Source organism: Sus scrofa, chromosome 1 (genome assembly GCF_000003025.6).
Source record: "Sus scrofa isolate TJ Tabasco breed Duroc chromosome 1, Sscrofa11.1, whole genome shotgun sequence".
Taxonomy (NCBI): Eukaryota; Metazoa; Chordata; class Mammalia; order Artiodactyla; family Suidae; genus Sus; species Sus scrofa.
This window is the reverse complement of record NC_010443.5, coordinates 134,421,066-134,443,719: the sequence shown is the minus strand read 5'-3', so window position 1 is coordinate 134,443,719 and position 22,654 is coordinate 134,421,066. Positions and strand designations below refer to the sequence as shown.

General features: G+C 37.7%; 1 protein-coding gene across 5 annotated transcripts in view; it reads left to right on the top strand.

Annotated features, from left to right (window-relative positions):
- C1H15orf41 (chromosome 1 C15orf41 homolog) overlaps positions 1 to 22,654 on the top strand; it is a 237,799-nt gene that overhangs the window by 95,155 nt on the left and 119,990 nt on the right. For all 5 annotated transcript variants that reach the window (XM_021098122.1, XM_021098114.1, XM_021098111.1 and 2 more), the window contains 3 exons: positions 12,039 to 12,118; positions 12,472 to 12,521; positions 18,183 to 18,250. In XM_021098122.1, the coding sequence (XP_020953781.1) occupies positions 12,039 to 12,118; positions 12,472 to 12,521; positions 18,183 to 18,250 (198 nt within the window). The remainder of the gene's footprint in view (positions 1 to 12,038; positions 12,119 to 12,471; positions 12,522 to 18,182; positions 18,251 to 22,654) is intronic.

The window sequence follows — 22,654 nt, the reverse complement described above, 5'->3', positions numbered from 1 at the left end:
GTTTGGAGTGGTGTCTGGTACATGAAAAGCACTCAGTAAATGTCAGATGTTATTCCTTTTCAGAAGTGGACAGTTGTTGTAGAGTAGGCTGAGTAATCTCAAAATTGTAGAAATTTGGGTCCATTTACAATTTTGCCATGTCCACATGGTACCACATGCACTAATAATACGTATGCTATATTTACTTGATATTTTTAAAATGTCATTTATTTATGTTTTCAAAAGGAAATTTTTGAGTCCACCTTATATGGTAAACTAGGCTTTTTGGCCATAAGTAGAAAGAACCTGTAAAAATAATATACAACTCTTAAAACATTTATTTTGTGTTCTAGTAAAGCCACTTCTCATCCTATGCCAATGTTAAACACTCTTCTCTTTGGGAGGCATGAAACTAGATGTTGTCAGCCAACATTTATCTGAAGGGACCTGCTGTGTTCTGTAGCTTCTTTGTCTACATTTTCTAAAATTTTTTTTAAAAAAGCCTACTCACCTGTAATAAGAAAAGTTCAAATTAAGTCAAAGACATTTGACTACCTAAAAGTTGTAACAGTAGGGAATATAGGTAGGGCTTGGATTTTGAGTAGCTCATTAATAATGTGGTCAGCAATTTATTGAGCAGTTGTCTGTGCAGAGCAACTTTGAGTTGATAGCAGAGAAATATTTTGGCTTTTAGGCAGCTTGCCAGGTATCCTGATGCAAACAAGTTCCTTAGTTCTCCATATGAACCATGCATCCTCAAATACAGTGATATTGTATAACCAGATGTACAGTATACCTGTGGCATTAAAATTTGGGGAGGGGGGCAGTAAGAACAGAATGTCTAAAAGTGTCCTGAGGTAGCCATAATGAAACAAACTAAAAAAAGTTTAAGAAAGATTGAAGTAGACTAAATCTAGGGCCACACAAGCCTGAATTTGCAATCTGAAACCTCATAGCTTCAGAACCAGTAATAAATTTCTAAGAATTATTTCCTATCTTCTTGGAGTGACCACAGGATGAGCTTAATCCTCCATGTAAAAGCCCTCAGACATATAAAGATAACACTGAGGAAGTATGACATCTTTTTTCTCTCCCATGCTAAACTTTGCTTTTGTATCAGATCCTTTTTTAAGATGTCATGGTTTCAAGTCTTAGCATCCTGAGCAACCTTCTGTCAATAGGTGGTAAAGTAGTATTTAATCAAGTGCCGAATGATGGGTGGACAATGAGTTCATCTCACAATGTGAGGGAGAGGAGGACAAGTGGTTTGTAAGAATTAAGGGAACACTTTATCAGAGGAAGTGAGAATTGAACTGGGCTTTGAAGTTTTGGCCAAAGGAAAGATTCCAAAGAACATTCCAGATGTGGGGGATGGAGTTGGGAGTGGAATTAAGTATGTCCCTGGCATTAACCACGTGCTTAATAAATTTCTATTGAATGTTTATTTGTCAAATAATAGTTGATGATGTGTCGTGGCTGTAGAGCTATGAGTGGCCTGAGACAGGAATCTGATCTGTGTGACTATTCAAGCTTTGAGGACATTTTCCTCTTGTCCTTATATAACACTTTTTTATTTGATGACTCTTATTTCTTCCATGGTTATGTGCCAGTGACATTGGAGTTTGTCCCTATAGGATTCCCCAATGTTTAAAAAGATATTTCTTATGCAGATTATCATGTGGGATCAGACTGCTTTAGAGATCATGCCTGGGCAGTGGGAGAGCTAGCGGGCTGCCTGGAATTCTCTGGGGTAGTTCCAGCTCCAAGAGAAAGTAGGCTTCTCTAGACCACTGACCATATTGAAATTGTCCAGAAGATACTGGCAGGCCAACTCCATAGAGATGTAACTGGGAACCTTCATGACCTTGATATGAAAAGACCTTAAACCAGTCTTTGATGAAAAGATTACATTCTCTCTGCCCTTTTAGGCTTCACTGTTATGGAGCTCATCCTCTGGAGTGGGCACATGAAAAGGCAGAACTGTAGCTATCTTTTGGGAGCAACTGTCTTCCCCATCCAGCTATTCAACTGCCTGGATCTGTCTCTCTCGCTCTCTTTTTTCCAAGTGGAAGGAGAACCAAGTTCGAACACCACCATGCTGCCTACACATGAATTTTCTTTCCAAATGACCTCTTCATCCTTGAATCATCTGTCCTTCACTTCATCTTGTTTTCTCTCCAGACTGCTGCCATCCGGTGTGTAATTAGCCCCATGCTAGCTTACCTATCATGCTTAAATCCATTTATGACATTGAATTAGAGGTCCTAGCTGTGTATGGCCCTCTTTGTAGCAGGCAGGACTTCCCAGGACCTTAAGAATCTAGACAATTCACCTGCTTGTTTGCCCCCAGTTCCTTTCTGCAGGAGCTGGCTGCTTAGCTGAGCTTACACTCAGGAAAGGAAGAGTTGTAAAAATGGGTGGGGTGTTAGTGAGTTGGGTAAAGCCTCCACTTGCTTGATTGCTGATGCTTGCAATGCCCTTAGCTGGGGGGAAAATGTCCCTCTCTTCTATAGTATAGGCAAGACTTAAAATACAAACCCCCCTCAGAGTGACAACACATAAAGCTTCACACCCAGATGTGTAAAGTATTTCTACGAGGTTCTTTCCAGAGAACAGGTTTGATTCTAGATTGTGTGCTAAATGCACTAAATCCCACAAGGGGGCCTGGCAGGGGAGGGGTGGAAAAAGGGAGAACCTGGCATTGCCACATTTTACCTGTTGAATAGAGTCACTTATACCATCTCCTCAAGACTGTGGCAATATGTGCTTGGTAAGATCAGGCCCCCCTAGCTTCATATACACCTCATGAAGGTTTTCTTATTTTACCTCTGGACCAGAGAAAGTACTGAATGATTTTGATGATGTGATATTGGAAGGCAGAAAGCAGGACACACCATAACCTAAGACTGGCCAAGGCAATAGATTAACAACTCTAGCAGTCCAAGTCTCAAACAGCATGGTAGTGCTTTTTACATATTATTTCATTACATCTTCACAACAACCCAGCAAAGTAATCACCAATGTTATGCTCTTTTAGTGATAAGGGAACTGAAGGACACAGATGTTAATTAGCTTGTCGAGATGACACAGCTAGTAGATAGAAGAGCCAGGCTTCTAACCAAGTCTATCTGATTCTAGACTTTGCATGCAACTACTGTTCCAAGCTCCGTCTTCATTTAAAGGTGTTATACTCCACAGCTTTGCAAGTCTACCTTTCTTTTAGAAGGCATGGTTTTCCTCTTTTGAGGAAGATGTAAGTAAAAATTATGGTCTTGTGTGATACCTGAGACTAGGTCATAAGAAGCCATAAGCTTCTGCCCAGTTCCTTTGGGCTCTTGGTACCTACCCATCAATTCTAGGGGAAGGCCAAGCAGACCCTAGAAACGCCCAAAGAGAGAAACACCAAGACTCCTCTTTCATAGTTATGGGTAACATCACAGCAAGCACAGATTTGCCAGACATGCAAGTGTGATGTCATAAAAGTGAAGCCTCCAGTACCCAGATAATCCACTCCAGTTAACGCCACATAAAGAGAAACTATCTTCATTGAGTCCAGACCAGGACTTCCCATGTGGCTCACAACATTGAGTCCAGACCAAACTGCCAGATAATGAGCATGTTAAGAGATCGGTGTTTAAAGCATCAAAAAGAAAAAATAGGGGTTTATATTTGAGAATCCAATAGAACTGATTCTCAAACCCACAGAAATAAGTTTTCTTGCTGACTAGCACAGCACTTTGACCTGTGACATAGCAGTCGCCTTTGGAGGAGTCAGGGTAACAGTTTATTTTCCAGCTACCAATGATCATTCTCCCATTCCCTGTCCCAACCAGACACCAGGCAGCATGGAGGACTTCAGGGGATTATTTAGGTGGCTCCACTCTCCATTCTACCTTCATATTTGCCACCTGCCCTTCTCACTCTTATTTGGAAATATATAACTTTAAATTACATAACTTTTACTCAAAAAAATTAACAAAGAAACAAGCTTTCCCTTGAACTTCTTTCTAAATGGTCAACAAATATTTCAGCAACATAGCAGAATGAGTTGTTGATGAGCTGTAATTCCATGACAAAGACATAGAAATGATAAATCAAATAAACAACAAAAAAGTCTTTTAAAATACATAACCGCGTTCAGACAAAAGGAATCCAATCTCTAAGTGCAAGAAATGGAGAGAGAATGTGTATTCAGAGTGGTGAACAGGGACTTATGCTGTGTAGGCCCATATTCTTAGCTTTAGATATAGACATAGGAGGCCTAGGCTGGGATTTTTAATTCCCCATAGGGAAAGATGTGCAGCCGGGAGCTGGAATTGAGCTTCCACATATAGCACAAATCATGAAAAAAAGGGACTAGGAAACTACACTTGCTTGGAGAAAATGGCAAGAAGCTTGCTCACTGTATATGGCCTTAGGTTGTAGAGTATTAGGAGAGGAGAGAGAAATTAGGTATAGGTCAGCACCATTTATGGGTTTAGGTCCAGATTTGCACTCTTTATTTACTACAGGGAGTCCAAGCTAAGAAATTAACAATAAAACTCGTCTCTGCAAAAGTAAACATGAAACTACTTTGTCATGGTTATTTCCGCAGTGCAGGTCAAACAATTCTTGCTGAAAATAAGCTCACAGTAAAAATTTACAGAGCAAGTGAGGAAACCACTATCATAGGAAGATAGGTAAGTAGATGGATGGATGGATAGATAGTATAATATGGACAAGATATGAGAAAATGAAGACAGCAAATTTAATCTGTAAGATGATGTTTATAATATTAACATATAAGCTGATTAAGTAAAAAGACTAAAGCTGGATAAATGAAAGAATGGAAAATAGCATGAAAAACACATTAAAAAAAAAGTTCCTGCTATGACATAGTGGGATAAGAATCTGACTACAGTGGCTCAGGTCGCTGCAGAGGTGTGGGTTTAATCCCTGGCCCAGCGCAAGACAAAACAAAACAAAAACAAAAATAAAATTTAGAAATTAAATAATTGTCATTGAAGTTAAAAGCTCATTAGATGAGTGAAGTGTTGAATTAGATAAGAAAATCAAAATTAGAGGAATTATATTAAAACAAAAATTAGTGAATTTGGAGTTCCTGTTATGGCTCAGCAGTAGTGAACCCAAGTAACATACATGAGGACGTGGGTTTGATCCCTGGCCTCACTCAGTGGGTTAAGGATCTGGCGTTGCCATGAGCTGTGGTGTAGGTCACAGAGACAGATCACATCTGGTGTTGCTGTAGCTTGGATTCGACTCCTGCCTGGGAATTTCCATATGCTGCAGGTGTGGCCCTTAAAAAAAAGACCAAAAAAAAAAAAAAATTAGTGAATTCTAAGATGGATCTAAAGAAAGTAACTTTAGTATAAGACATGAGATGAAGAGAGGGGAAATATAAACACTTTACAGGAGTGGGAGACATAGGGGATAAAATAAGACCTTCTAAAAGGTGTCTAATATAAGAATTCTAGAAAGAGAGAATGGAGGCCAAAGCTATAATGGCTCAATTTTTTTTGAACTGGTTAAAGGCATTTATCCTTAGGCTCATGAAACATAGCTAATTCCAAGCAGACTAAATAAAAAAGCCATATCCAGGTGTACCATGATGAAGCCATTGAATACCAAAGAAAAATCTAAAATCACCCAGAAATAAAAGACAAATTACCTATATAGGGATTACCCTTAGACTGACAGTAGCATTCTTATAAATAATAAATGTCAAGAGACTGGAATTTTATCTGTAAAGGACTGAATCTTAGTCTGTAATTCAATACCCAGCTATATTATCATTCAAGAGTGAAAACTAAGTAAAAATGTTTTCATACGAGGCAGAACTAAAAGATTTTACTACTCATTGATTCCAGCTGAAGGAACTAATAAATGAGATGCTTTAGTAGCAATATCCAGTTTTCAGATCTTGAATCCACAAGTGGAATATGGAAGCAGTGCTGAGAAGGGAAATTGACAAACATGTTGATAAATGTAAATAAGCATTGACTATTTTTAAAATGTTTTGCAAAATGGAAAGAGACTATGTAAGTGAAGGTTCTCCAGAGAAGCAGAATAAATAGGTTGTGTGTATGTGTAGGTATATGTCCGTGGTGAGAGAGAAAGAGAGAGAGAGAGAATAAGAAATTAGTTCACATAATAATAGAAGCAAATAAGACCCAAGATCCATAGTCTGCAAGCTGGAAACATAGGAAAGCCAATGCAGTGGTGCCATTCCAGTCCAAAGGCTTTCAGGCTTGAGACACAGGAGGAACCAGTATTTTAGTTCTAGTCCAAAGGAAAGAAAATACCAGTGTCCCAAATCAAAAGCAGTCAGACAGAAAGAATTCTGTTCCAGTCTTTTTGTTCTAGTCAGTCCTTCAACTGATCACAGGAGCCCTACCCTTATTAGGGAGGGTGACCTCCTTTACTCACCCCAGCAATTCAAATGTGACTGTCAGGAGTTCCCTTTGTGGCTCAGTGGTTAAAGATTCCCACTAGGATCCATGAGGGTGTGGGTGCCATCCCCTGGCCTTGCTCAATGGGTTAAAGATCTGGCTTTGCTATGAGCTATGGTGTAAGTTGCAGATGTGGCTTGAATCTGGTGTTGCTGTGAGCTGTGGTGTAGGCAGGCAGCTATAGCTCCAATTTGACCCCTAACCTGGAAACTTCCATATGCTGTGGGTGTGGCCCTAAAAAAAAAAAAATGTGACTGTCATCCAGAAACACCCTTACCAACAGCTAGAATGATGTTTGACCAAATGTGTCACCCTGTGGCCCTATCAGATTGACACATAAAATTAACAATCACAAAGACTAACTAGGAAATTGTGTTTACAAACAAGACAGTTGGACAAAAATAATAGGCACAGTAATATGGAGATTGTTAAGGATAGGAAGCTTTCTGATTGGAGTGAGTGCATTCTAAACTTTTTGTACTCAGAATTACAATGCAGATATGATTAGATATTGTTCCATTTAAATTTTTTTCAGAGGACTACTAAAAAGTAAGTATAAAATGTATTACATTCAAGTAAATAAAGAGAGAAAGGGGTAATAAAGAAAATTTAATCAATAGGAGGTAGTAGAGGGGAAAGGGAGAAGGAAAGAGAATGACTACCAGAACATGGAAAATAAGAGTGGAGATAGGTCCAAACATCTCAGTTACAAGTGGATTAAACTCACTTTTTAAAAAGCAGAGATTTTCAAATTTGATTTTAGAAAACCTAACTATATGCTATTATTAGTAAGAGTCAGACCTAGGACCTAATGACACAATGAAATTCAAAGTAAAGAAATGGAACACCAGATATATCAGGTAGACATCCAAAATAAAAGTGGTACGGCAGTATTACTCCTAGATGACATTAAATTTAACACACACACAAAGAGATTGGGAAGGCTATGACATAATGCCAAAAGACGTAATTTCTAAGAAGTGTATGTAAAACAATGAATTAATATGCCCAACAATATAGCCTCCTAATATAGAAAGCAAACACTGGCAGAATTATAAGGAGAAGCTGACAAATTAACTGTAGTGGTAGATTGGTTCATATGTAGTTTGGAACTAAGAATATTGTAGATTTGAATGATACAAGAAAAAAAATCTTGATATACTACTCATACCTGAACTTTGTACCTCTAAACTAGAAACGTCACTATTTCTTAAGACCTATAAAACATTTATAAAAATTGGCCACATATAAAAACACAAAGTCAGGCAAGTACCTCCAAGTTAATTTAAATATCAAATACTATAATTAGACGACAATCTAATCAAATTAGAAATATAAAAAAATGAAATGTTTTAAAGTAATTTGTGAAGCAAAGATGAAATCATAATGGAAGCTACAGAATATTTATAAATGACAACAAATCTTGTGTCATGTAGCTAAAGCAGAACTTAGAAGAAAAATTGTAGCCTTAAAACGAATATGTTAAAAGATTAAAAATTTATCTAGTAAACATAGTAAATTAGTACAAGAATAATGTGGCAAACTCAAAGAAGAAAGTGGGAAACAATGATCACAAAAGGATAAATTCAGTGAAATTCGAAGAAATGGAGTGGTAGAGAGAACAAAACCAAAACTGGGTTTCTTTTTTTTTTTTTTTTTTTTTTTCTTTTTGCCTTTTTCTAGGGCCACTCCCACGGCATATGGAGGTTCCCAGGCTAGGGGTCTAATCGGAGCTGTAGCCTCCAACCTACACCAGAGCCACAGCAACGTGGGATCCGAGCCGCGTCTGGGACCTACACCACAGCTCACGGCAACACCGGATCCTCAACCCACTGAGCAAGGCCAGGGATTGAACCTGCAACCTCATGGTTTCTAGTCGGATTCGTTAACCACTGAGCCATGATGGGAACTCCCAAAATTTGGTTTCTTGAAGATACTAATAAAACAAATCAACTTCTAGCAAGACTGATCTATTTAAAAGTTTACACAAATTAATATTGAGCTATCTAAACTTAATTGCCCATCCAGAGGTGAAATCAGAGTAATGGGACATGGATGTTTATTGTATTAGGTTCCTGTCTTCTTTAATATGTTAGTAATATTCCACAGTAAAAAGATCATAATCTTTACTCAGGCGTTATGCCTTGGTCCAGGCATTGCCTTTTGCCTGCCCTCTGTGCAGCATGCTTTGACAGGTACTGACTCGCCTGTTCTGGTGCATCTTGCTTCAAGTGACTCATGCATTCTTGCTTTGCATACACTTGGTAAATAATTGAAATCCCGGCAATTGAAGCAGTGGTAGGTTTAAACTGTGAAATCAACAGAATGAATGCCTCTAGCAAAGGTTAGAGAGAACAAGACTCCTGTTCACATACGGTTAAAATACATGGGTACACATCAGACAGATGTCCTGGTTGGCCTAGAGACAGCTTCCATGAAAGGCATGGGCTTCCTTGAGGCCTCATCTCCCCAGCCACCCCAAGGTTGTCCAGTTGCCTTTCCTTATCTGGTTGATAGGAGTCTTCCTCCCTTTGGAAGAGTATGTGTGTAAATGCATCCTTGCACTCTCTGGCTTTATCTGAGATGAAGACTGACTCAAATCTGAGTGCAGAGACCCAGAAATGGAGGGCAGGCATGTTCTACATCTGGAGTCTCCCCTGGATCCCTGTTAGCACTTTCTCTTCTGCTCTGAAAAACAGCACTTGCAAAAAGAGAAAAGAGATTTTGTTGAGTTTTTGTATATAGTGTGAAAACATTTATATGTTGTGGACTCAATATACAGTTCTCACTATTTAATTTTTTTATTTTTTATTTCTTTTTAGAGCCTCATCTGTGGCTTGTGGAAGTTCCCAGGGGTCAAATTGGAGCTGCAACTGCCAGCCTACACCACAGCTTGCAGCCACAACCAGATCCTTAACCTACTGAGGGAGACCAGGGATCAAGCCCACTTCCTCATGGATAGTGGTCGGGTTCTCAACCTGCTGAGTTGCAACAGGAACTCCTTACTGTTCAGTTTAAAATCATTGACTTCCTCCAGCAAGCTTCCTTTGATTTTAATAGTATTCTATTCATTATAGTCAAACTGAGTTTTTAAAGTGTATTGGCTTAATTCTGATAAGCACCCTGTTCTAAAATGTAGATTGTGAGAAAATTAATGACATCATCATTTTATTTTTTCTTTAATATTTCCCTTTTCTTTTCTTTCCTTTTTTTTAAGGGCTGCCCCTGCAGCATATGGAGGTTCCCAGGCTAGGGGTTGAATCGGAGCTATAGCTGCTGGCCTACGCCACAGCCACAGCAATGTGGGAACCAAGCCATGTATGTGACCTACACCATAGCTCATGACAACACCTGATCCTTAACCCACTGATCAAGGCCAGGGATCAAACATGTGTCCTCATGGATACTAGTCCGATTTGTTTCCACTGAGCCACAATGGGAACTCCTGTAATATTTCCCTTTCTTCCTTCATAAAATAAATGACCTAATTTTTTTCTGTCTTAGGAATATTGTCCCTCTTTTAAAAAGGGCCCTTGTTTTATGATTTGAGCAATGAGTTTGCATGTAGTTGGGTAAGAGGTCAGTAACTTTCTGTAGGATAGAGCTTTGGGTTATGCCATCTGGTTGTTTAATAGCCTTCTGGTGTTGATTCATGAGAGTTAGCTGTATAAATCTTAGCAATGTCCAGGTACACATGGAGAAGGTGCTTTTGTTTCCTTGAGACGTTGATGGCCTCATGAGTACCACCCAAGAATGGGTCTACCATCACTATCTGCTGACTTGGTGACGGACCAGAGGGAGTACAGGACCTCAGAGAAGGTGACCCAGTGCCTGAGTGATTGCTTTGGTTCCCCTCCTAGAGCCTGGCCTGAAAATTAAGTTGGGAAGACAAGAGTGAGTTCACCAGATCCTTTACTATCCCTTTAACACTATTATTGCAATAATCCATTCTTTCATAATAAGACAGTTTGCTTCTTTGTATTGCCAAAGTTTGGTGTTCCTTATGCATGGTAGTTTCTTTCAGGAGTAATTGAATCTTACTTAAGCCTACATGAAGCAAATGCCCAAGCCTGCTTTGGTTCTTATTATTACTTAAGCTTTAACAAAATAAATGACACAGTAGCTGTTATAGCTGTTTTCTCTAGGGACTCATATAAGAACCCTTCAGACAGTCTGGTCAGATAACCTTATCACTTTGTGTAGATAAAGACACTGAATTTGAGAGGCTCCATAACTTGCCAGGTTGCAGAGCTGGTTGTAGGAACAGGCCTGGATGGGCTTCCTCCGGTGATGATGATCTTCTTGAGACTCCAAATACAACCCCTCCACTTGCAAAACAAACATGTTTACAAATGGCGATTAACTATACAATGTAATATGCTGCGGCTGTAAGTATGCAGTTATCCAATTAAGAATAGGAAATAATTTAAAATAACCACACTTTATTTTTTTTTCCTTGTGCACTCAGTACTATGCTTAAGTAAGATGTAATTTCCTTATTTCTTTCCACAGTATTTACTAACATTTATCAGACCTGTCAGTGTTCTTATGGTACTGAACTTGATAAAGAACGTAATAATCTAAAAAAAAAGTTAGGCCAAAAATTATCTCATAACCTGAATGATATAGATCCCTGGTCTGAGTCCATTCTGTTAACTAGGCAAGTATCCACTGTGCATCTTACTTTGTGCTATTAGGGACCAGGCCCTAAGCTGTTCTGTTAAATGTTTGGGAATGATTCCACTGGAGGACTTGAAATAATTCATTCGTAATTAGCACTTGACTTAGCTTCAGTCTAGAGACTTGCCATCCTCTCAAGCTAAGGAAGAGGAGTTCTGGCCACTCTAGCCTCTGCTTGCCTACAGTGAACAGTGAGGCCAATATCTCTTGCCTCAAATTTCAGAGGGTTATATGATGTCTCTTATAGCTGCTTCTGTTGCAGCTCCCCAGGATAAGATCAGTTTAATTTACAATTGGGTGAGACATAGTTTAGGACAAAAATTCATATATAAATATAAATATGTGTATGTATATATTTTTTTCCTCATTTAATTGTCAGTTAGTTTTACCTACTTTCCTCACCTTTGAAATGGATATAACATTTTATGGCAGTTGATGAGAATTATTTTAGAAAGGTTTGGAATTCAGAGAGCTTTCTTGGCTGAAAGTTCTTTTTATTGACATGATTGAAGTCTTTGAATCTAACCTGCCTTCACTAAGCTCTCCAAGTACATATGCTCAGTTATAACATAATTACCTACAAAAGGTAAATATTTTCTTGCCTTATTATTTTTGTTTTGTTTTGTTTTGTTTTCCCCAAGTGGGCTTTTCCAAAGCTAATTTATCTGCAGAGAGACATACGCTTTAGGTCTGTAGTTGTTAATTTACCTTGGAAAAATTAGGTCATCTTCAAATCTGGCAATGTGGCTTATAAACTTGGCAAAATGGCCTAATTAAAAGCTTCCCTTAGATCTGAAAAAGGGGGAAATGATTAGTATCAGTAATGTTTTCATTTTCATGGCTTGTGTATTTATAGGTTTATGTCACTTCTCATGTTGTATTAAAAGTATGTTGACTGTCTGCTAACAGTTCATCTCTTTTCTTCTGCAGCCTCCAAGTCTGTTATAAATAGTATGCTACGGGACCCTTCTCAGATTCCAGATGGAGTTCTAGCAAATCAGGTCTATCAGGTATTAATCACAGCTGTCTGTTTTCAGTGGCAATGCTGTTATCTGCCTAGCAGAGTAAAGGATTTTAAACCTCATTTAATTACTGTCATCATAAACTATCACTGAGGTCAGGGTGCACCATAAATGGCAGTGCAATATTTGCGAGAAGAGCATTTCACCTTTTAATAGCTTGCTTTTATAGTGAATAAAAAGCATGCAATTTTTGTTTTCTGTGATGAAATCCGAACAGTGTTTTTGATAGCTATTAAAAAAAAATTTTTTTTTAAAGAAAAGTAATCACTGCTTTTAAGGCACTGTTGAGCTGTAACGGTTTTTGTAGTCACTCCACCCCAGACCCTTTCTCTTGTCTGCAGTGCATCGTGAACGACTGCTGTTATGGACCACTGGTGGACTGCATCAAACAGTATCCTTCCCCATAAAATTTTAGGTGCACAATTGACGAGCTTAGACTCAGTGGAGGAGATGTGTCTAGCTTTAACCTGACATAAAGTTCTGCTTCACAAAACACATTTCACACTCTTCTCTTTTATATTCAATCAACTGGAGGGTCACTGCAGACCATTCTTTTCTATGCCTTAAAAAAAAAAAAAAATCAGAGGCCCCAGGAAGATGTCAGTTCAGCAGTTGCACGTTCACATGCTTATTTCAAACTGCTTGGTTTTCAATGAGTTTAAAGGTACAGAGTCATTTGTCAGGTAACATACTGTCTTGGAATGTATCTAACCATTCTGGTGAAGATTTTATCAAATATAACAAATTTCTATTTAAAATGGACAAAATTCAGTTGAGTTTACTAGAGTAAATTTTGAGCCTGAAGTTAAAGGACAATGTGATTAAAATGCCACCAGAGACCATAGATAGCGTTTTAAAGGGCAGTAGATTCTTATTGCTTAAATGTTGATTACAACCTGAGTTGCTGCTGGAGTCCCTAGTAATAAACATTTTTGGATAAAACCAAGCTGATTTTCCCTCTGGACTGAATTTAAGGCTATGAGGACAGATGTCTTAGTCATTCTTCATGAAAGACATTGAGATTACTGAAGCATTAATGCTTCTTAAAACAGGATTTGAGTGGACAGTAACTACTTCAAGAAGCAGGGCATTTTTAATCCATACACTTAGTAGTGTTGTGGCAACACTAAGAATTTGGATAATCTTTGCCTAAAAATACTATTTAAAGTGTGAATAATTAGTAATTTTTTAATGAAAATTATATCTGAGTCTATTAGTCTCATATTTCTTAACATAACATGCACCTCTGGGCTCTGTAGTGTTGTGAACAGTTGTGACTTGGTGATTATCAGTCAGGAGGCTTTTTGTTTGAAGCCCTTGCTAATCCTGTGTGTGTGTGTATGTGTGTTTAGTCCACCTTGTTTCATAAAGGTTTAGAGTCAGTGAAATTTTTGTTAAAAAAAGATTTATTTTCATAAAGTTAATCTTTGAAAAATGATCTTTTGGGTTCCCACTGTGGTGCAACGGGATCGGTGGTGTCTTTGGAGTGCTGGAGTACAGGTTTGACCCCTGGCACAGTGGGTTAAGGATCAGGCATCGATGCAGCTGGGGCATAGAGGCATAGGTTGCAACTGCAGCTCAGATCTGATCCTTGGCCTGGGAACTCCATATACTTCGGGGCAGCCAAAAAAAGAAGAAAAAGAAAAAATAAGAAGAAAAATGATCTTTTAACAGAGCCCTCTGGTAAGAATATTCAGTGTCTATATTATAGCCCTTTGTATGTCTATTCCCCAAGTCTGTTTCCTCCTAATCTAACTTAAATTTATAAAATCACAGCATTGTGATAAGCTCTTCTCTTTATTAGACCAAAGTGAAAGTATACTTTATTTTCAGTGTAAAATTAGCAAGTGTTAGAAATTGTCAGAATGCCAACCCCGTGTTGCTACAGTGATAATGTTTAGCGCTTTCGTATAACAACTAACACCATCTCAGAGTATCTGGGGCAGAGTTACATGTTAATTTTAAAGCACATAAAATAGTTAAAAATCAATTTAAAGTTAAGGTTTTAAAAGCATAATGTCTTTTGAAGGATTGCATATTGATTTTAAATATAACTATCTAATTATATATGCATGGACTAAAGTATGAAGTCAACTGCTTTGTAAATGCCAGGAGGCTATTTTTCAGTAATAGTTGAGATGCTTACGGGAAACTGGATTGCTGTATTGCTGGCGAAGAAAATGGCTTGTGAGGTTATTTACAAGTTTTGCCCCATGGTCACTGCCATACATCAATAATCGGTATTATTATAGAGAAAGTCTAAGTGTTTCTGCTTATGAAGCATTATAAATTCTGTTTGGAGTATTTTCCTTCCATTTTTGCCATCATTCACGTTCCTTTTTTGGCTGTGTTATTGCCAGTAGAATTTAATGTAGTACATGATCTCAATTGATAAATGATAAATTGATAATGATGTATGTCTATAAACTGCATTCACTGACTAGATTATAATTTCACAGTTCCATTATGCCTTTTGCCAGGAAAAATTACTATTTTTATAAGCTTTATTTTCTAAGCCTTGTATTTTATATATGTCTATATCAAACAAAGCATAATCAAGAAGTATATCTTTCCAAAGTTTCAAATTAGTAATTGCTCTTACCATGCAAAATAAAACAGGCTGAGAAGTTTATAGAGAACTGATTTTATCTTTGCATTGAGGTAGTAGTAGTTTTATGTAATATAAATACACTTGTATAGATGTTTCTGAGGCCAAACAGGAATTATTTTATTTCACACTGAGTAAAAATTATTGGATTTCCCTGTGAGTGAAAATGCTGTTTTGTATGTTGTTCTGATAATTTGGTAATGTTTACATTGCTTACTCTCAGTAAATTACATCATTTCATTAGAAAGCAAGTACACATTTAGTGAATAGTGTAGACGCAAAGCCTTTTCACTCTATTATGAAAATGTTACATGTAGACATTTGTGTAAGTAGAATAAAGTAAATTGGTCATTTATTAATAAGATGCTAAAAAAGCACAGTAGCAAAGGATGTATAAATTGGCATTGTGCTTTCCTTTTCATGTCTACAATAATTTTTCCTACATAGCCATGTGCACTCATACCTTTCCTGCCACAGGTTATTTTTACCAACACAAAAGGTGTGAGAAACTAGCCACCTCAACTTTCCACAGCTGTTAGACAAAGACCTAAACAGAGAAGCAAGGGAAGATAATGATGCAGGAAGCTGAAAATGCTGCAGGTTTCATTTCTCTACCATCAGTAACCTCAGTTTCATGATTCAACATTTTAGATGTAAATAATTTACAACAATAGGAATGAGAGCACATTTATAGAGAGCAGAAGTAAATAATTTAGTTCTAAAACGTGGGAAGCCCCTAGTAATGAGAGGCCACTCAGAGGTACTCATCAGATGTCTTCAGAAGTCTCTGTAAATGTGTGAAGTTTTGTGATTTAAAATTTTATTTCCTTTATTTTGTTTTCAATGAGAAATTAAATATTTGTAGGCATGTGCTTGGGAAGGAGGGGACAATAGGAAGAAAAAGACAGTGATAGTGATTTGGGGCTTGTTTTGACAGTGACTATGAATCACACCTCTTGAATGCTAAGATTTAAATTATATTCACTTATCTGTTGAGAAAAGGCAAGATAATTCTCTGAGTTTTTTGTTGTTGTTGTTGTTGTTTTTACAAATAATATATAAGCTTTCTTTGATTGCTTGCTTGCTTGCTTGCTTGATTGATTTGTCTTTTTAGGGCCACACCTGCTGCATATGGAGATTCCCAGGCTAAGGGTCTAATCGGAGCTGTAGCTGCCAGCCTACACCACAGCCACAGCAACGCCAGAACCGAGCTCACTTCTGAGACCACAACTCATGGCAATGCTGGATCCTTAACCCACTGAGCAAGGCCAGGGATCGAACCTCCATCCTCATGGGTGCCAGTCAGATTTGTTTCTGCTGAGCCACACAGGAACTCCAAGCTTTCTTTGATTTAAATTGGACTCTTATATTGCAGGATCAGAATTAAAGTGTCTTTGATAAGCCAAGGAGTTGTAGGAGCTGATTGACATTATCAGTGAGAAGGAGAATTAGATCATTATAGGCACACCTCATTTTATTGCGTTTTGCTTTATTGTGCCTCTCAAATGTTATGTTTCTTACAAATTGAAGGTTTGTGGCAACCTTGCATCAAGCAAGCCTTTCAGTGCCATTTTTCCAACAGCATTTGCTCACTTTGTGTCTCCGTGTCACCTTTTGGTAATTCTCACAATATTTTAAACTTTTTTCATTATTATTTTATTTGTCGTGGTGATCCGTGATGTTATGATTGCAAAAAGATTGCAACTCGCTGAAGGTTCAGGTGATGGTTAGTGTTTTTTAGCCAGAGTGTTTAATTAAGGTGTGTCTGTTTTTTTAAGGCAGTGTTATTAACCACTTAGTTGACTACATCATGGTGTAAATATAACTTGTACATGTCCTGGGAAACCAAAAAATTCATGTGACTTGCTTTATTGTGATATTTATATTATTGTGGAACTGAACCCACAATCCCTGCAAGGTCTGCCTATGTAACTGCTTTGGACAGAATTAAAGTATCAGACTCTGTACAATCTCATCCTTTTGGAAAATACATGAGACTCTATACAATCTCATCCTTTTTGGAAAATACAAGAGAATTCCAAGTCCCATTCCTGATTTCATTACTTACCAGCCATGGAACCATCAGCAAGTTCCTCGGCCTTCCTGAACCTTGGTTTTTCCTGAACTGTAAAAATGACTAATAATAGTACCTTCTCATGTGGTTGTTGTGAAGATTAAATAATACTCCCAAGTGTCCAGTGCAATAGTTTAGTGTACGGTATTTAGGAAATATTAACTAGTATCAATTATTTTTACATAATGTATTTTAATATTGTTAAAGACACTGTATGAAAGAGTTCCGGTTATGGGTCAATGGGTTAAGGACCCAACTTATATCCACGAGGATGTGGGTTCGATCCCTGGCCTCACTTAAGTGGGTTAAGGATCTACCATTGCTGCAAGCTGCAGTGTAGGTCACAGATGCAGTTCAGATTCAGTGTTGCTGTGGCTGTGATGTAGGTCACAGCTGTAGCTCCAATTGGACCCCTGGCCTGGAAACTTCCATATGCTGCAGGTGTGGCCATAAAAAGAAAAAAAAAAAAAAAAAGAAGAAGAAGAAGAAGAAGCTGAATGGAAGTCATAGACAGGCTTTGCAGACATTTTATTCTGATCCTCCGAGCCATACATTAGCCATATGACCTTATGCAGACTCCTTTCTAAGCCTCAGTTTCCTCATCTATGAAATGAGTATGATAATAACCATGGGGGTGAAATAACATAGCACTTAAAACACTTAACACAGTGCCTGCCTCATAACAGCACTCCAAAAAAATTGTATGGGCGTGTGTGTATATATTTAAATGCATGTTACAAAATGTGAACACTTGCACACATGAGAAGAAACCTCAAAATAGCCTCTGTACCCACACCCTAATCCACAGCCCTTAATAGGAGGTCCTTCCTCCAAAGTATATATAATTCTCAACAAGTCAGTTTGGCTTCCCAAGTCACAGAAGATCACCAGTCAGAGACTAGAAGTGAAATAGGAGATGCCAAATGCTGGCTCTGTGACCAGTGTGAATTCACAAGAGATTTATGGAACTCTGTAAGACTGGAAACTCTTTTAGGGTAAAGGCTGCTTGGTATTCTTTGCCACACTTAGGAAGTGCTTAATAAATGGTCCTAAATGGAATTGAGGAATGTTTAATATAGCATAAAGGGTGTTTAAAATGACTCTCTCTTTTCAAAAGAAGATAAAGTACACATCCATTTATAAATCTTTACTTGGCAAAATCTATTTAAACTTTATAGAAAATATCCATTGAATCATTTAAATAAGGAGATGTGTACAGAAATCTCATCCCTCAGAGGTGTGGGCTACAGGTGAAAATAGTTGCTATAATTGCCTCCATTTTCCATTTCATCTCAAAGTATTGCCCTGGCATTAGCATTTTTCTGATAGTGTAATTCTACCTGTAACCTTCCTTAACTCTGACTTCTCAGCGCCATTGGTTATGAGCATGAAGTCCTGCTAAGAGATTTGCTTCTGGAGAAAAACCTGTCCTTCCTTGGTAAGTATTGCTTACATGCTTGCCAGCTTATAATATCTCCACGAGTGCTTAAATATATATATTTTTAAAATCTTCCACTTGTAGTTATTATGTACTAAAGGAAGAACAAACGATGATGGATATTGTGCATGTTATCTTTTATTGATTTAGAACTGAGCAGGAACTCAGTTACCTAACCCCCTGTATAGACAGTACATGCACAGACTTGCAATTAATATTTTATAGCATAAGTGGCTGAAAAAATGCTTTAATATCTGTTGCAGTATTACTTTTGGTATTGTGAGATATTAACTATCATCTAGGCCTTATGAAAGAAACAAAAGAAATATTGTCTATAAGATGCTTTATATATTGAAAATAATACTTAGAAAAATTCATGTGAGAAATTTTTGTCTCATGTATGGAATTGAGTACTACTTTTACTCGAAAATGAAATATTGGGCCTTTATTATTTTTATTCCAAACACAAGTTGTCATCACAGATTTAGTATGATTTTTAAAATCTCACATGTATGCATGTGTTTGTGTGCCAGTGTGGAATCTTATTACAGATTTTTTTTCCTTCAACATCTCTTAAGCATTAGAAATTAAGCCTTAAAAGGCATACATATCATTAATGACTGTGGAAACTATAAAGAATTCTACAATGAATTAATTCCTCTTCTCTATTTAAATGTGGTGATTTGTAAAAGTTCTATACAGGTCATATTATTATACTCATCTGTTTTATAGATTTTTTTTTATTTTATTTTATTTTTATTTTTTTATAATGTTTTTTTTATTTTCCCACTGTACAGCAAGGGGGTCAAGTTATCCTTAGATGTATACATTGCAGTTACAGTTTTTTCCCCCACCCTTTCTTCTGTTGCGACATGAGTATCTAGACATAGTTCTCAATGCTATTCAGCAGGATCTCCTTGTAACTCTATTCTAGGTTGTGTCTGATAAGCCCAAGCTCCCGATCCCTCCCGCTCCCTCCCCCTCCCATCAGGCAACCACAAGTCTCTTCTCCAAGTCCATGATTTTCTTTTCTGAGGAGATGTTCCTTTGTGCTGGATATTAGATTCCAGTTATAAGTGATATCATATGGTATTTGTCTTTGTCTTTCTGGCTCATTTCACTCAGTATGAGATTCTCTAGTTCCATCCATGTTGCTGCAAATGGCATGATGTCATCCTTTTTTATGGCTGAGTAGTATTCCATTGTGTATATATACCACACCTTCCTAATCCACTCATCTGTCGATGGACATTTAGGTTGTTTCCATGTCCTGGCTATTGTGAATAGTGCTGCAATGAACATGCGGGTGCATGTGTCTCTTTTAAGTAGAGCTTTGTCCGGATAGATGCCCAAGAGTGGGATTGCAGGGTCATATGGAAGTTCTATGTATAGATTTCTAAGGTATCTCCAGACTGTTCTCCATAGTGGCTGTACCAGTTGACATTCCCACCAGCAGTGCAGGAGGGTTCCCTTTTCTCCACAGCCCCTCCAGCACTTGTTATTTGTGGATTTATTAATGATGGTCATTCTGACTGGTGTGAGGTGGTATCTCATGGTAGTTTTGATTTGCATTTCTCTTATAATCAGCGATGTTGAGCATTTTTTCATGTGTTTGTTGGCCATATGTGTATCTTCTTTGGAGAAATGTCTATTCAGGTCTTTTGCCCATTTTTCCATTGATTGATTGGTTGTTTTGCTGTTGGGTTGTATAAGTTGCTTATATATTCTAGAGATTAAGCCCTTGTCCGTTGCATCATTTGAAACTATTTTCTCCCATTCTGTAAGTTGTCTTTTTGTTTTCTTTTGGGTTTCCTTTGCTGTGCAAAAGCTTTTCAGTTTGATGAGGTCCCATGGGTTTATTTTTGCTCTAATTTCTATTGCTTTGGGAGACTGACCTGAGAAAATATTCATGATGTTGATGTCAGAGAGTGTTTTGCCTATGTTCTCTTCTAGGAGTTTGATGGTGTCCTGTCGTATATTTAAGCCTTTCAGCCATTTGGAGTTTATTTTTGTGCATGGTGTGAGGGTGTGTTCTAGTTTCATTGCTTTGCATGCAGCTGTCCAGGTTTCCCAGCAATGCTTGCTGAATAGACTTTCCTTTTCCCATTTTATGTTCTTGCCTCCCTTGTCAAAGATTAATTGACCATAGGTGTCAGGGTTAATTTCCGGATTCTCTATTCTGTTCCATTGGTCTGTCTGTCTGTTTTGATACCAGTACCACACTGTTTTGATGACTGTGGCTTTGTAGTATTTCTTGAAGTCTGGGAGAGTTATGCCTCCTGCTTGGTTTTTGTTTCTCAGGATTGCTTTGGCGATTCTGGGTCTTTTGTGGTTCCATATAAATGTTTGGATTGTTTGTTCTAGTTCTGTGAAAAATGTCATGGGTAATTTGATAGGGATGGCATTGAATCTGTAGATTGCTTTGGGTAGGATGGCCATTTTCACAATATTGATTTTTCCAATCCAGGAACATGGAATATCTTTCCATTTCTTTACATCTTCTTTGATTTCTTTGATTAAAGTTTTATAGTTCTTGGCATATAGGTCCTTTACCTCTTTGGTCAGGTGTATTCCGAGGTATTTGATTTTGTGAGGTACAATTTTAAAAGGTATCGTATTTTTGTATTCCTTTTCTAATGTTTCATTGCTGGTATACAGAAATGCAACTGACTTCTGAATGTTAATCTTATATCCTGCCACTTTGCTGAATTTATTAATCAGTTCCAGGAGTTTTGGGGTTGAGTCCTTAGGGTTTTCTATGTATAGTATCATGTCATCTGCATACAGTGACAGTTTGATCTCTTCTCTTCCTATATGGATGCCTTTGATTTCTTTTGTTTGTCTAATTGCTGTGGCTAGGACTTCCAAAACTATGTTGAAGAGCAGTGGTGAGAGTGGGCATCCCTGTCTTGTTCCAGATTTGAGTGAGAAGGCTTTTAGTTTTTCCCCATTGAGGATTATATTTGCTGTGGGTTTATCATAAATGGCTTTGATTATATTCAGGAATGTTCCCTCTATACCCACTTTGGCGAGGGTCTTGATCATGAATGGATGTTGAACTTTGTCAAATGCTTTTTCTGCGTCTATTGAGATGATCATATGATTTTTGACCTTTTTTTTTGTTAATGTGGTGTATGATGCTGATTGATTTGCGTATGTTGAACCATCCTTATGAACCTGGGATGAACCCAACCTGGTGATGGTGTATAATTTTTTTGATATGTTGTTGGATTCGGTTGGCTAAGATTTTGTTGAGAATTTTTGCATCTATATTCATCAATGATATTGGGCGATAGTTTTCTTTTTTGGTGGTCTCTCTGTCTGGTTTTGGAATGAGGGTGATGGTGGCCTCATAGAATGTCTTTGGGAGTATTCCTTCTTCTTCAACCTTTTGAAAGAGTTTCAGGAGGATGGGCACCAATTCCTCTTTATATGTTTGATAGAATTCACCTGTGAAGCCATCTGGTCCTGGACTTTTATTTGTAGGGAGTGATTTTATGACCTCTTCAATTTCATTTCTAGTGATCGGTCTGTTCAGTTGGTCTGTTTCTGCCTGATTCAGTTTTGGCAGGCTGTAAGATTCTAGAAAATTGTCCGTTTCTTCCAGATTGTCAAACTTGTTGCCATACAGTTGTTCATAGTATTCTCTTATGGTTTTTTGTATTTCTGCTGTATCCATTGTGATTTCTCCTTTTTCATTTATAATTTTGGTTATTTGGGTTCTTTCTCTCCTCTTTTTAGTGAGTCTGGCCAGGGGTTTGTCAATTTTGTTGACCTTTTCAAAGAACCAGCTCTTGGTTTTATTAATTTTCTCTATTGTTTTCTTCTTTGATCTTTATAATTTCCTTCCTTCTGCTGACTTTAGGACTTCTTTGTTCTTTGTTTTATAGATATTTTAAAAAAATCAGTATTGGGGATTGGAGTTCCCACTGTGGCTCAGCAGGCTAAGTATCCGACATTGCCTCCATGAGGATGCAGGTTCAATCCTTGGCCTCGCTCATAGTAGGTCAAGGATCTGGCATTGCCACAAGCTGCGGCATAGGTTGCAGATGCAGCTTGGATCCGGTAATGCCATGGCTGAGGCATAGGCCTCAGCTGCAGCTCCGATTCAGCCCCTAGCCTGGGAACTTCCATATGCTGCAGGTATGGCTGAAAAAAGAAAATAAATTCAGTATTGAATTCCATAATTTTTGTTCCAAAATGAACAAGACATAGCCAAAAAAGTCCAGTAAATGGCCTTATGTCAAGTTGGGGAGGGATGTTATATACAGTCCTACAAAAAAGTCTATTTAAAGTCTTCATATTCAGTATTTTTATTAATGACCTGAAGAAGGAGTTGAATGTGTTATAAGATTATTGATTATTTGGAGATGGGAAATACTGTGAATATTCTCTAGCTAGGGT